This window comes from Aphelocoma coerulescens, chromosome 8 (assembly GCF_041296385.1).
Source record: "Aphelocoma coerulescens isolate FSJ_1873_10779 chromosome 8, UR_Acoe_1.0, whole genome shotgun sequence".
In the NCBI taxonomy this organism is placed as follows: Eukaryota; Metazoa; Chordata; class Aves; order Passeriformes; family Corvidae; genus Aphelocoma; species Aphelocoma coerulescens.
Window position 1 is genome coordinate 15758272 of NC_091022.1, and position 13654 is coordinate 15771925.

General features: G+C 35.6%; 1 protein-coding gene across 1 annotated transcript in view; it reads right to left on the reverse strand.

The window, feature by feature from the left end:
* Positions 1 to 982: 982 nt before the first annotated feature.
* Positions 983 to 13654, reverse strand: part of ABCD3 (ATP binding cassette subfamily D member 3) — a 28536-nt gene continuing 15864 nt past the window's right edge. Inside the window, exons 7-23 of the mRNA XM_069022702.1 lie at positions 13189 to 13312; positions 12191 to 12247; positions 10929 to 11071; positions 10532 to 10601; positions 10033 to 10102; positions 9817 to 9914; positions 9647 to 9738; positions 9098 to 9186; positions 8953 to 9025; positions 7870 to 7933; positions 7429 to 7506; positions 7271 to 7336; positions 7079 to 7168; positions 6742 to 6861; positions 6200 to 6304; positions 4822 to 4878; positions 983 to 4057 (exon numbers count right to left, since the gene is read on the reverse strand). Of these exons, the coding sequence (XP_068878803.1) occupies positions 3980 to 4057; positions 4822 to 4878; positions 6200 to 6304; positions 6742 to 6861; positions 7079 to 7168; positions 7271 to 7336; positions 7429 to 7506; positions 7870 to 7933; positions 8953 to 9025; positions 9098 to 9186; positions 9647 to 9738; positions 9817 to 9914; positions 10033 to 10102; positions 10532 to 10601; positions 10929 to 11071; positions 12191 to 12247; positions 13189 to 13312 (1474 nt within the window). The 3' untranslated portion in view covers positions 983 to 3979. The remainder of the gene's footprint in view (positions 4058 to 4821; positions 4879 to 6199; positions 6305 to 6741; positions 6862 to 7078; positions 7169 to 7270; positions 7337 to 7428; positions 7507 to 7869; positions 7934 to 8952; positions 9026 to 9097; positions 9187 to 9646; positions 9739 to 9816; positions 9915 to 10032; positions 10103 to 10531; positions 10602 to 10928; positions 11072 to 12190; positions 12248 to 13188; positions 13313 to 13654) is intronic.

Consider the following 13654-nt stretch of genomic DNA (forward strand, 5'->3'; position numbering starts at 1 on the left):
ATGGATGTTTCGATGGACACCTCACGGTACTGACGACAGTTAAATTTAAATTTTAGCAACGGATTTTTAACTTCTACCTTGACTTAATGTATCTAAAAAATAAATTTAAGTATTAAACATCCCGTTGACAACACAGAATTCCTTTCTTTCCTCTTCTCTAACTCATCAACCTAATTGAACGACACTTTTGATTTCTAAGATTGCATCCTTGGTTGAGACATCTTCCTTCAAAGGGAGCTCTACCCTTTAAGAATGCTATACAATACACTTGTTGCACAACTAATCTCAGTTAAGAAAAGGAAAAATCCATAGTAGTTAGCATTAGAAACCGGTGATCACTTAAAAAACAGTTAATTCAAGCATATCTTGGCTGCACTTTTACACTGCTGTGTTTCAAGTATCCTGGTAGCTGGTATGTCTACCACAATAAAGGAAAACAATTAAAAATTACAAATACAATAAAGGTGGAAAGCGATTAACTTATTATCCTCAAACTACAAAGATTAAAGAGCATTCAAAAGAATTACACACTAGTATTGAGTTAATCTTATTCAGGCCCTTCTAAAATCAACTAAGGGAAAAGAAGTGGCCAGCAGACAAAGCAGAGAGAATCAAAGAATATTCTGAGCTGCAAGGGACCCACAAGGATCATCGAGTCCAGCTCTCAGGTAAATGGCTCATACCTTATTAGCACCACACTATAGCCAACTGAGCCAATCTCAGTGCAGATTTAAAGCTGATTAATGCATCTATTATCCCACTGCTGTAAGTATGTGTCCTTCAAGTACTGAGCTCATGTACTTGGTTAAGCCTAAACTGGATGGCATCACCTGGCTGATTCCAGGGCAAACTGCAGACAGCACTGCAGGTTTTTAAAGCTGAACACAAGACAATCGGCTCATTGAGCAACTTGACATTTGTTGCATTCACTGTATTATTACAGAATTCCCATCACATCATTAAGAAACATGAAAAGCATAGATATATTTTATCTTTAGATTTATTATTATTATTTCAGAGGCACTTAATGTCTTACATTTATAAAGCGCCATTTCCCCCTCCAAAACACTTTACAGTATTTACACACTGGAATGTTTCCCACCACCGTTGAAATGCAGCCATCTGACTATTTCCAGTACCATCTTCAAAGCACCAACAATTTGAGACTGAAGTATTCATCAGTATGTTGTCTACTAAGATAGTTCAGAATTCCATGTCATGAACTTCCAACTTGTGCTATTAAAGAAACATAACTAAAATACAGTATCACAGTGCAATTCTGCAACAGAACTGAGACTTTGATCATTTTCATTAGATTTTTTTACAATCTCTCAGTAGATCAAGTCTATCTCGAACACTTTAATGTAAGGCCTTTTAAGAATATTAATTCTAAAATAACATTCTTTTTTATATTTTCTTTATAAGCCTCCCTTACAATCAAACACAGAAGAATATTTTTCTTTCCTTCCAGTATATTTAGAAACATCAAGTCCTGGCCCTAAGGAGATACCAGCATCCTCAGTTTCAACAAACTTCATAGCATCTGAAGGCAAACCTATTCCTCCTTGGTTTTGGAGATGGACTTTTTGTTTGCTTGTTGTTAGTTTTAAAAATAAATACAAGTTTACACAAAATTCTGTTACAACCAGTAAAATTGTAAAGTACAATTGGGATTGGCTGCTGGGGGTGATGTAAGTGTGCTGTGTATGGTTTTGTTTGTTAGCATTAAAAATACATTAAAGTATTCCAAGTTCACTATTCCACTGCAAAAGTCTGCCCTAATCACAAAGATCATAGCAACTTTCTCAGTTTAGAGATTATTTTTTTCTTTATCTCTCTAAAAGGCTACTAAAACATCCCTTCCAAAGAAGATGCATTTGTGCTGAGAACTTTCACAAAAAAAAAAAACCCCAAACCAAAAAACCTCCCCACACAACAACCTATCTGGAATCCCTACTTTTGTGGTTAGAATTCAAAAAAGACTACGACCTCACACATAGCATGCTGCTACCTGCTATGGTATGGCTGATGTGAGAATCTGAATGAACAGAAGCAAGAGATTAGTGAAATCAGGCATCTATCTGCTTTCCTGTAAAACAAGCACAAAAATTATTCTGGTACCTTATTCTCTTGAATATGCTATACTTCAGAGAGAAGCTTTTATGATTTTCATTGATGTGTTATATTCTGATTCTACTGTGGTCACTAGATTCTTGTACCAGGATTGCTGTTTGCATTTGAGTACTTCAAAAGAATACTGACAGGTAGGGGCAAGAACTATGGTAAAAGGAAAAAAATATTAACAGGTAGCAATTTCAACATGGAAGAAAATGACTAATCAAACTGGGTAAAAATTAACAAACAGCAGCACATCCAATTACATATCCATTTTATAAAAAGTAGGGGCTTTTTAAAATCTAAACCCTTGATAAAAGATGCAAAAAGTACAGATGTATTGCATATTTTATGCATGCCTTCATGTAGTGCATTCCTATATTATATCTTACATGGAACACTAAAAAACGACTAGACCTTCACTGTACAACAGGTATTGGAATTTTTTTGTTTTAAAGCCTAAACAGCAATTCAGTTTGAACTATACCTTCCTATTCCCTGATCACAAAAAACACCTTGCTACATTTACATTTGTCAAAGTCAAATGACAACCACAGTAATCATTTGTATGGAAAAAACAATTACAGTAAACTGTTGTAAAACTTTGTTTCCTTTGAGGGGATTTGGAAGCTGGAACAAGAAAACCAGCAAGGACTGGAGATACTTAAAAAACACAGAGAATCACTGGCAAATAATATATATCAGAAATCAAGAAACATCATAACAATAAGAGAATAAACATGAAGAATAAAAGCATTGTTTCAGGCTTCACAGCCTAGAAGACCAAACAGAGAGTACCATTATCACTTGCTTTCAAGTTCAGACCTGAAGGGTAGCTAAAATTGTGAGATCATCAGACTTTTTTACAAAGGGAGAAAAGGAGGGACTCGTAAAAAGTAACTGCTGTATTACAGAACTGAACACAGGACAAGTCTGCTATTTCACAGATTAACATTTTCGAGCCTATTATAACCCCTACTGATTTGAGGAATGACTGGACCCACATTCTTTTCTCTGTTTCTTCTTGTGGGAGTCAATATTTCTTCAGAGCTAAAAACATTCACAAGCTTGTTTGATACAAGGATCATCACTTTTCTTTCCCTCCCTTTTTTTTTGGTGGGTCAGTCCTTTCCTCCCTCAATCTCCTCACAACTCCTCATTACCACAATATTTCTCTGACAGAAAAAGGACACTTGGGGTGGAGGATGGATGAAGCTTTTGCTAAATTGTGAGAGAATGGCAGCTGAGCTGCAGAGAGAACTGCAAGGACAGACAGATGTTAAAGAGAATCCAAATCCCAGCAAAGAACAACCTTATTTTTTTTTAACACCAGAAGGAATTAGTTTTGTCTTTTAGTTTCAGTTCATCCTTTTTGAGCAAGGGCACATTGGCTACATCACAAGGCTTGGACAAGGAAAAGGCTCTTTCATTTAACAGGGCACAGATCTGAAGAGGGGACAATGTCCTGCACCATGTGAGATCTCTCTGAAACATGCATAGAACAGAGCAAAAATCCAAGACTGCTTTGCAGGAACAAGAGAGGTAGCAACCCTAATTTTAACAGGGCTTTTCACTGAAGGGAAAGAAGGTCTACAAAAGTCAAATCAGCCGATTTCAAATGATTTGCATCCCAGGATGAATCAGGTTACACTAATTTAAGCCCAATTTAATTTAGGCAGGTATTTAAACCACAAGAATAAGGACATTCTTAGTACGTATCAATAATTAAACCAACATATACACAATTAGCAATATCCTACATAATAGTAAATGCTTAACAAGCTGAGTAATTTTATGGTACATTGTCTGACATTCTACACACTTCCTGTAATCATCAGTCTCTGTAGCAGTTCAGTTCATGACTTTAAGATCCAAATTCAACTGTGTCTTCAGTTATTTTCTTGAACTCATAGTTTCCTCTGCCATCCATATGCAAGTAGAACTGAAAAAAACCAATATGTTATTAACCACCTAAAAATTACCAGGTCTATAAAGACCTAAGTAAATTCTATTTTTAAGTGCTTTTAAAAATCTTTTAAAATAATTTAAAAGTTTTAGCAAAATCTTTAAACTCAGCTAACCAGAGGGTAAGCTGCTCCCACCTTACACTTTATTAAATTCAACTGCCTCTGTAAAAATGTTAAACTGTATTTCTGCATATCATACATCAGTCTGCTAACAGCTACATCTAGACTTAACACTGTTCTCTTGGGTTTTGTGACAATATACTTAGGGTACACATTCATCCCTGTGTATTAATTCAGTATTTTTACCCACATGTACAGCCTGTCTGCATAAAAAGAACAGTAAAATCTTCGTTTGCCATTAAAAAAGTCCATGTATCAGAGACCTTTTTTTTTAAAGCATAAATGTATTAGATATAATGAAAGCAAAAACCTCCGTGCTGTTTATTGGATTCTAGTTTAAGGATTTCTTTGAGTCTAAGAAAGAAGATTTAAGCATCTAGCAAGCCTCTCATCTTTTATAGATACATATAGAAGTTTTGGATAGCATTCCTTCATAACTAAAAGCATTAGAATATATCAAATAGTGAAACAGGATTATGAAAAGTAAAACCTTAAAAAAAACCAAACAGAACATGACTTATTAGGATGTAAAATGACAACACCTTGAATCACAAAGACAATTTCATCAAGTCAGTCAACAAAACCCACAAATATTCTTAATAAAGCAAAGACTACATACATCATGATGTTTCCAAAGTGACTTCCTGTGGGAAACCGTGAAGAGAGTGATGCCAACCTATAAGATGAAAATACCCACAAAACAGTTAATTCTTCTCATGGGTTAGGTGTCATTTATTTTTCAGTATTATATCAGATGAAGATCTTAAATTCATAACCACAAACTTCCACATTATCATTAACTATACATATATATAGCTTTTAATACAAGATTTTGCAGGTGGGAGAAAAAGCAATCAGGAGGGATTTATAATTTTTAACTGATTTCACCATTCTTTTGCTCCTAAAGGTTTGTTGAACATAGAATGAGCTGAGTAAAAGAGGCAAGGCAGGAGGCAGGCAAAACAATAAAGTTGGTGAATAAAGGAATTCTAACAACAACAAAAAATCCCAAACCCAGAAAAGCTGTAATGAATTATAAACTTAGAGTGACAATTTAAAGTGACTAACCATCCTTTGTTTCCTTTCAACTCAGTCAACTATTCATCCCCAACAGTAGCAGCAAGTACAAAATCACTCTGATGATAAAGCAAGGTAACATTTTTTCTTTCTGCAAGGACAGCCTAACCAGGAATTCCATTTTTCAGTAACATGCATTAGCCACTTGGCAAGTACAAATGAATATTCAAGTTAATAGAAGAAGTAGTATATGGAAAATATAAAACTGTCAGGGTATTGATAACCAATGTGGTAAAATCAGTTCATGAAATAATGCTCCCTCTTCTCCAGAGTCCTCACCTAATGTCCATTCACTACTACAGAGGGCTCCTTAAGTTTGAAGCCCGTATTTCAGCACAGCTTTACTCCATTATCATTCTAGAATACTGCTACTCAATAACTAAGATTATTTCAAGCCATTCTTTCCGAGACTAGGGTGTGAAATTGAGTCTTATTGATTTCACATGGCACTAGAGAGAATCTGAAATGCTGAGTTTAAGAGGAAAAGGAAACACAAAGCTATATTTAATATCATATTTTCCTAGAGTGCTTGGCTTTTCATATCTCCAAATAGATGGAAATGTTAACTTCCAGCCTTTCACTTCTTTTGCCTGGCCAAAGGAAGCCTTTTAACAAGAAAACATTCTACAATTTTAGATTATTTGATCTTGACATCCTAAGACTATCTGGAAAAGTAAAGTTACTTAGCAGTTAGTAAGAATTCTCTGCATATCATTTAGGCTAAATGTCTAAATTATCCTAGGACTACAAAACAATTACTGGATTCTAGTGTGCATAAAGTTGTACGCCCCTCTAAGCTTTTTTCAGACTTTTTTAAATTTTTAGTCTGCACGAGGCACAAGGAAGAGTGAACCTTGTACCATATTTTAGTGCTTCTTGTTATATGTACAGAGAGATAATTCCAGAAACAAAGAGCTCACCTTTCGGCAATGGCTGTAAATGTAGCCCTCTACATCCACACTAACAGCACTGGTGCACTCATCCAGAATTGCAAACTGGGGCTTATGATAGAACAGCCTTGCCATCTGGAATGCAAGCCAAAAAAAAGATACTGTGGATACAGTATTACCAGCAATGGTGCAGTGTTGGAAGTTAAATTATGAATTAGTGTCCAAAAATTTACTGTGGAAAGGGAATTAAGTTGGTACCCACTGAAACCTGAAAATCCAAAAGTTGTACATTATCTTATACTTTCTTTATTCTAGAGAGTTATTTTAGAAATTCTGTTTATACAATGAAAGAACAAGACATGGTGAAAGAATGTTTAAAAGCCAGTATTTGCTATTAAATTTTGAGTACAAACCCCACTGTTTTCAGTTGTTTTCTCAGTATTTAGGTTTTTCGTATGGAGGTTCCTCCTTAGTCAAATATTAACATTTAATAAACAAAAATAGCTTACAGTTTCATTATATTTTTTACTTATGTTCTGCATTTGTTAAGCATTTATGCTTTTGAGACATACTGCCATCCTCTGTTTTTCTCCCCCGCTGAGTACATCCATCCAGTCCTGAACACTATCCCAGCCTCCTTCACGTTCCAAGATTTGACCCAGCTGGACATTATCCAAGTACTCCTTCAGCACCTTTTATGGAAACAGGAATGACAAATAAAACTTACATGAACATAAAAAACAAGTAGTTGAAAAAAGCTATAAAGGATTATACTATAATGTTATCAACCCTGGTAAATATTAAAATCCTATTAAATGCAGTGCTTTTCATAGCAGTTTCAGTATTTCTGAATTGGAAGCATTACTCATCCTGAGCTAGACAAAGCATTAATGAACTAATCATCATTACCTGGTCAGAAATCCCTTTCCTTTTTTGATCTTCCAAAGTATCCGGATATATAACTTGATCTCTGAGCGTTCCAAGAGTCATGTATGGTCTCTGAGATACAGTTAGAACCAAAAAGATATGTCAAATATTTCTAAACATAGTCGAAGTAGAAAGAAAGAAAACACTATTGTCAAGCAAAGTACTTGGTCTCACCTGAGGAACATAGAACAACTTTCCTCTTACAGGTTTTGTTAAACGCCCACCAAACAAAGGCCACAACTGCAAAAGAAAAAAGATTAAAACTTGACAAAAAAGTCCAGTAACAACCATGCTTTGCATTTTCCCCTGTTTGTTTTAAAAAGTTCCCTTACCTCACCAAGAACACGAAACAGGGAGCTCTTCCCACACCCATTTGGCCCACAAATCAGTACATTTGCACCAGATCGAACCTAGAATCACAAAGCCAATGCATAAAATGGTAGTGAGGAAGTATTGCTGAAAGCTTCTGCAACCAATAAGACAATCTGGTATCATCATATGCTTATATACAACTTTCTGACATTACGATGAGCAACTTCCAGCAATAATTATTTTTTTCCCCAACCGGTTTAGCACCAACTGCAGCTGGAAGAAAATGCACTTGTAACAATAATAAATTTTTTTGGGAAAATACCTTATTGCCTTTTTTTTTTTTTTAAACTAACATGATGATTTGTTTGCACTTTTCTTATAAATCAGATGACCTTTGAAGTTATCATCTTTCCTTGAAAATTTTACATTAATATTGTTTCCCATGATACTAAAAAGCTTACCTCAAAGTTAAGGTCTTGAATCAAAACATCTCCATTAGGTGTCACCAATGGAACATGATCAAACCTGTATGTATTGCAAAATGAAAAAAGAAAAAAACAAAAAACCACCAGTTGCCTAAAAGAAGCTGATACTGCGTGTTTACTTGAGAGATTTAAGGCACAGGGAAAGACTTCAGCAGTACTTCACTCACTCTCCCAGTTTTCAACTATTAATAGCTAAGGAAGTTCTTAAATTGAAAAGGTACTCTGGCTTTTAAACATCTACATCTACAGGTTTGGTTTTATCCCCTATATTTGTTTTTTGAATCCTTCTAAGCCTTTGGTCTCCAAAACATCTGGTGGATATAAACCTACATTTAAGGATGCATGTCATTTTAAACCCAGTAGTGAAATGTATCTCATTAATTCTAGGACACACAATGAAATGACATCTCTGCTCACCTCCCCCTTGCCTCTTTCTAAAATAGAAATAAAAATAGCTGTAAAAATCTCTTCTCTTCCTTCCTTCCTCTCTTTCCCCTCTACTTCCCTATCTGCTTTTCACACTGTCCAGACTGAGATTATTTGATCTCTTAACTGGCTGTATGTTATGCCTTCAAGTAGTAATACTATGTCAGTGCTACATTCCTCAGACTGCAAAGAATGAAGGAATTGATCCCTACCCAAGTACATCAATGAAATCTCTAAGCATGCAGAATTACAAGCAAGTACTTTGAACACAGACTTGCCCCTGATTTTTGCAGCTGAATTATATCATGGAATAAAATCCATAACTAACTTATCTCTAAAAGGAAGCAAGATGGCCTGAGAAGTCATATTCCAAAGGACAGTAGGAACGTTACCAAAAAGCCCAAGTCTAGAGAACAGATTATACCTTCTGCTAATATGAGAGGATAAGGACTGTCTTACAGAACAGAAATGCTGAGTGGGTGTGAGGTGGAATTGCTAGTAAATAAACTACAGTACAACAGAACTGCGAATTATAATAATGGGTATTCAAACTCTATTAATGGTCGGAGAGAGAAAGACTTCAAAAAAGTCTACATTAAAAATATTGAACTTGTGGAAACTTTGCAAACATACTTGATAAGGTTATCAGTGTTGATAATTTCTCCAGTTCCAGGTATCAAAGACAAAGGCTGCTTTTTATCTGCATCTTAAAGAAACAAGTATTAGTGACTGGAATGCTGCACTGAGATGCACATATTGCACAGTATATCACATCTACCTTTTTCTACTGATATCATAGTACGCTGATATTTGCCACTGTTCAAGTCCTTCAGAACCTGCATTAATTCCGTGATTCGAGCTGTGAAACTAAAAAAAAAAACAAGAAATCCATAGAAGCTCTAATGAGCACTCTGTCAAACTGCTAAAATGACAAAGTTATTCAACCAGAATAGAAACAGAATGTTTACATTTTAGAGTTGCACTAGGTTGTCTAATATGCATCATATTTACAAGGTCCTTTTCCTTCTTCTGTAATAGCCAAACTTTTTTTCTTACAATATAAAAAAAAGTTTGGTAAATAATACATAATTGATTTAAGACCATTTGACAGGGTTTCAATTAAACATTCAAACTGCATGCTGGTAGTATTTAGATGCGAAATTTCTAGTGGACATAATCAGCATATCTTCAGATACATTTTCAGCATAAAATGTTTTTAATTGCTGAATTTTTAGCATGCTGCAAGGAACAAAGCACATAAGCTTATTTTAATTCTACAACCATTTCCTTAAATTGAGATGAGAAAGATTCTTACTATTAAGCTTACCCAGCCAATCTTGTCATTTCACGGCCTGCTAGGACTATTCTGCCCAGAGCTTGAGACATTCTCAGCAGCATTCTTCCACTTTGGTAGTAATCCTAGAGTAGAAGAAAGTTTCTTTACGTGGACTAACAAAATTTAAAATCTACAAGTTGTTTCAATTCTGGTCTACTTACCTCCAAAAGTTCTGCATGAGTGCTGTTCTGATGGCGAGGATCAGACAGGTTCAAAAACGGACGACTAACAACCAGGTAACCAACCACAGTGGCAAGGTCTGCAGTTTAAGAATAAATATTAAGCTACACATTCATTGAAACAGTAAGAAAAAAGACATTTCTTATGCAAAAAGTTTGTTATTTATAGAAATCCATTAGCACTAGACACACACTTACATTTAGCAATGATAGTATCAATGAAACCCATAGAGAACCGGAACAGGATGAAATTATGCAAGTGTTCCACCTGGTAAGTTACAGAAGAAAGAAGTTCAAACTCTATCAGTACCTGTTTTATTATCTTTTATTAGACATTTGGTTCCAAACAGTTATTTTTCAGTACCTCAGATACCTTACTATGCCTCTAAGTGTGGCAAGCACTGCACAAGGGTCCTGCTGGCAAGGACTTGCACTCGAGATCAAAACAACCTACACATGAAACTAAATAGTGAGAACAATAATTGTGGTGGGTGACAAGGAGGTAAGTGGCAAGAGAAAGGCCATTCTATCAGAAACTTCTCTTCTGCTTATAGCCTACCACCTGATTTTTTAATCTAATGAATGTAGCAACACAAACACCAAGCCACTATAAGTCAATTTATACGAACACATGTCAAGAATCACCACAACAGAATTAAGTTTTGCTAAAATGTTTTAAGACATAAAAGAAGCTTACCAGCTTGCGGAAAGTCTTGTGAATAGTCTGTTTTTCTCTCAAGTTTCCATTATAAAAAGCAATTTCCTCACTAAAAAGAAACGAATTAAAATAATGCAACTTCATTTTCTTAAAGAAAGTCTTTGAAAAAAATCAGCCATAAAATATGGGAATACAGCACTTTCAGTTACCTTAGGGAATAAGGGTTTGTACTTTTTCACAACAGTAGAACACAGGCTTATAATACCCCACTTAGTCTTGATTATGGAATATAATGCATATACAAATTACTTTACAATACATGAAGATGCAAACACTTGGCTCAGACCTGATAGCATCACACTTCCCAAGTACATTTTAAGACACAAATTCCATTTACCCCACAGAATTGTCACTTAGCATCCAAGCAAGTGTGTACCTGTTTGTAATGAGCCGTGAGTTGACGTATCTGTACTCCCCTTCATACTTTTGTTCTATAATAGTCATCTTGCCAATTGGTCTCCTTAAACGTGTAAGGAAAAACCCTGAAACAATCAAGTATGCCATCATGCTAGCTGGACCCTGTGAATATCAAGAAATAAAAGCTTAGATGGTCTCAAATGATAGTATCTGTATCCAAAATGCCCAGAAAGCATGAATCCCTTAATTCTCACCTCCTGTATGCCTACACTGCCAATTCAATTACATTTGCAATTCCCATCATGTCACCTTCTTTTGTGTTGTAGATACTGCTTTACTAATTTTACTAATTCTCTGTTCCCAGATGCCCCTCCCATCCCAGCCTTCTATTCAGGTTTTTATCACCACCCAGTGTGACCTGTCCCCTACTGTCCCAGCTTATTTCATTAATAAGTTACTGGTCCACTCTCATTTCTTCTCCCTTCTTTCTGCCTACTTATTTTTCTTTACATTTGCTAAACTGTCATACAGCAGTCAATATTTCAATCCCATTGTCAGCTTTTATCTATATATATTTCCTTGTTCTCTCAAGCAGTCTTGGATCCTAAGCTTCCATAGACAAATTACAGGTGATTAAATACCACTGAAGTGTGGAATGGCATAAACTGCACATAATAACTATTACAGAGAGAAGCAAAAAGACATCTGAGACTGGAAAAGTTACCAAGGTTTAGTTAAGCCTTACTGCAAGTCTGTCTCAACAAAATTTGCACCATGTCACCCACAGCTACTCTTTTTCAACTCCTGAACAGTCTTGATAATGCATCATTTCACTAAGTTGAAGAATTATTTCTGAAATTATTCAGCTTATTGAGTCTTACAGCTCAATGCAAGAAATGGTTCCCCTTTATAGAGGCTGCACAGAAACAAAACTTATTTTCACCCTTAAATGGAATTCATGCAAGACTTAAACAGTCAAAAGGTAATGTACTAAATGGGATGCCCGAAGAAATGCTGGAAGAAAATAAAGAACTTTCTGGGTTCTTCAAATTGTTGATCAAATGCCTAAAAATACTGGGTTTTATTTTGCTTGCCTCAAAATAGAGGGCGCTAAAGCACACAGAACATTAAGTGTGAATGCGTATTTTCAGTATATCCCTTCAAATAACACATGAATCTACAATTACCACCTAGAGTTTTACTCAGTTTCCAAACAGGTACAAGGCTATAACCAACAAAGGGAAAATGTGCTTATAATTCTAAAAAACCCACTCAATTTACCTGTGCTCCTATTGCACTTGTTAGCTTGAAGATGTACAAAACTATATCCAAAAAGGGCTGTGAGAGAAGCATAGAAAAAAAGCCTTAGAACACAAACACAAAACTAATTTTAAAAGGTCCAGAAGCCATGTACCACCCCAAGAACAGTTACAGCTCTGTGTTAAAATACTGGCTAACTATTATACAAACTAAAAGCTAAGACAAAGAATCTCAGCCACATGACTTTTTCCTGAAAACATTCCCTCAAGCATTGAACATAAAAACATCATGATCTTCATATAAATACATACCATATAAAAAGAGTACTTTGCTATTTTAGGTCTGTAATGACACTCTGCTCACTTATCAAAGGTGGACTAGAACCCATGATAATTTAACTGAAGTAGTTATGAGAAATACTGAATGAAAAGATAATGCCATATATTTGGCTATGTACCTGATAGAAGGAATATCCCGATGTTCTATAACCTCCCTCTCAAAGCTAAAACAGCTGAACTACAGGGTTTGTAGTCAGAAGTTTCTGAACAAAGTAACTTGTAGTTTACTTACACTCAGCTTGTATGAAACCCATAGCATCAAAAAAATTTAGTCTAAAAATGTCAACAGTAATCTCGTTCACTACCCAATCCCCTTAAAATTCACACCAGAAATAGGGAAAAGCTTATTCAACTACCCTCTCAACACAAAATAATATTCGGCTGTAACTAAGAGCTAGCCATTGCTTTTCTTCTGAAAACTATCTACTGAGGGAGCAAAGTTATCACTGCTCATCTGCAGAGGATTGCAATAAGTTCTTTAAAAGAAAATTTAATACAAAATGTAACAGTGCTTTGGTTATGAAAGCCACAAAGAGTGTGAAACAATACAACATCATAAAAGTTTTTTTTTTTACCATACTCCAAGCAATCCACATACAAATGCACATACTTGATTTGAGCTGACACCCCCATCCTAAATGTCTACAGCTACTACTCCAAGTTCTCTCTTAAAAAACTTACCTTGCTAAGGTTTGAGTACAGGTCCACTACACTGTTACAGAATTTTTCCACATCCTGCGTAAGGAGTTGATCTGGATTAGCTATTCTGTTGTCCAGATTTCCCATTTTGTAGTATGTATAAGCTCTGAAACAAAACAATAGCTAAGTGGCAGAAAAAAAATCATTACCTGGGATCTGGAATAACTGGAAGGCCCTTGCTTCATACAACTGAGGGGCGAAGTAGTGCAAACATTAAATTACTGTATGGAATCAACATAGCTTGTGCTTCTGCCTGACTAAATCCACCTTAAATCCTGCGGGATTGTTTAGGTATTTAGGCTCCAGGGTGTCTTAGCTAAAGCTCAGGCTCACACTGCTATTGAACTTAGTTAGAAAACCCTCACAAACTCTGCGTCAGCACATCTGACAACGAAAATTTAGTGCAGAAGGACAGAAGGAGCTACTCAAGCTGATGCATCCAATTCAG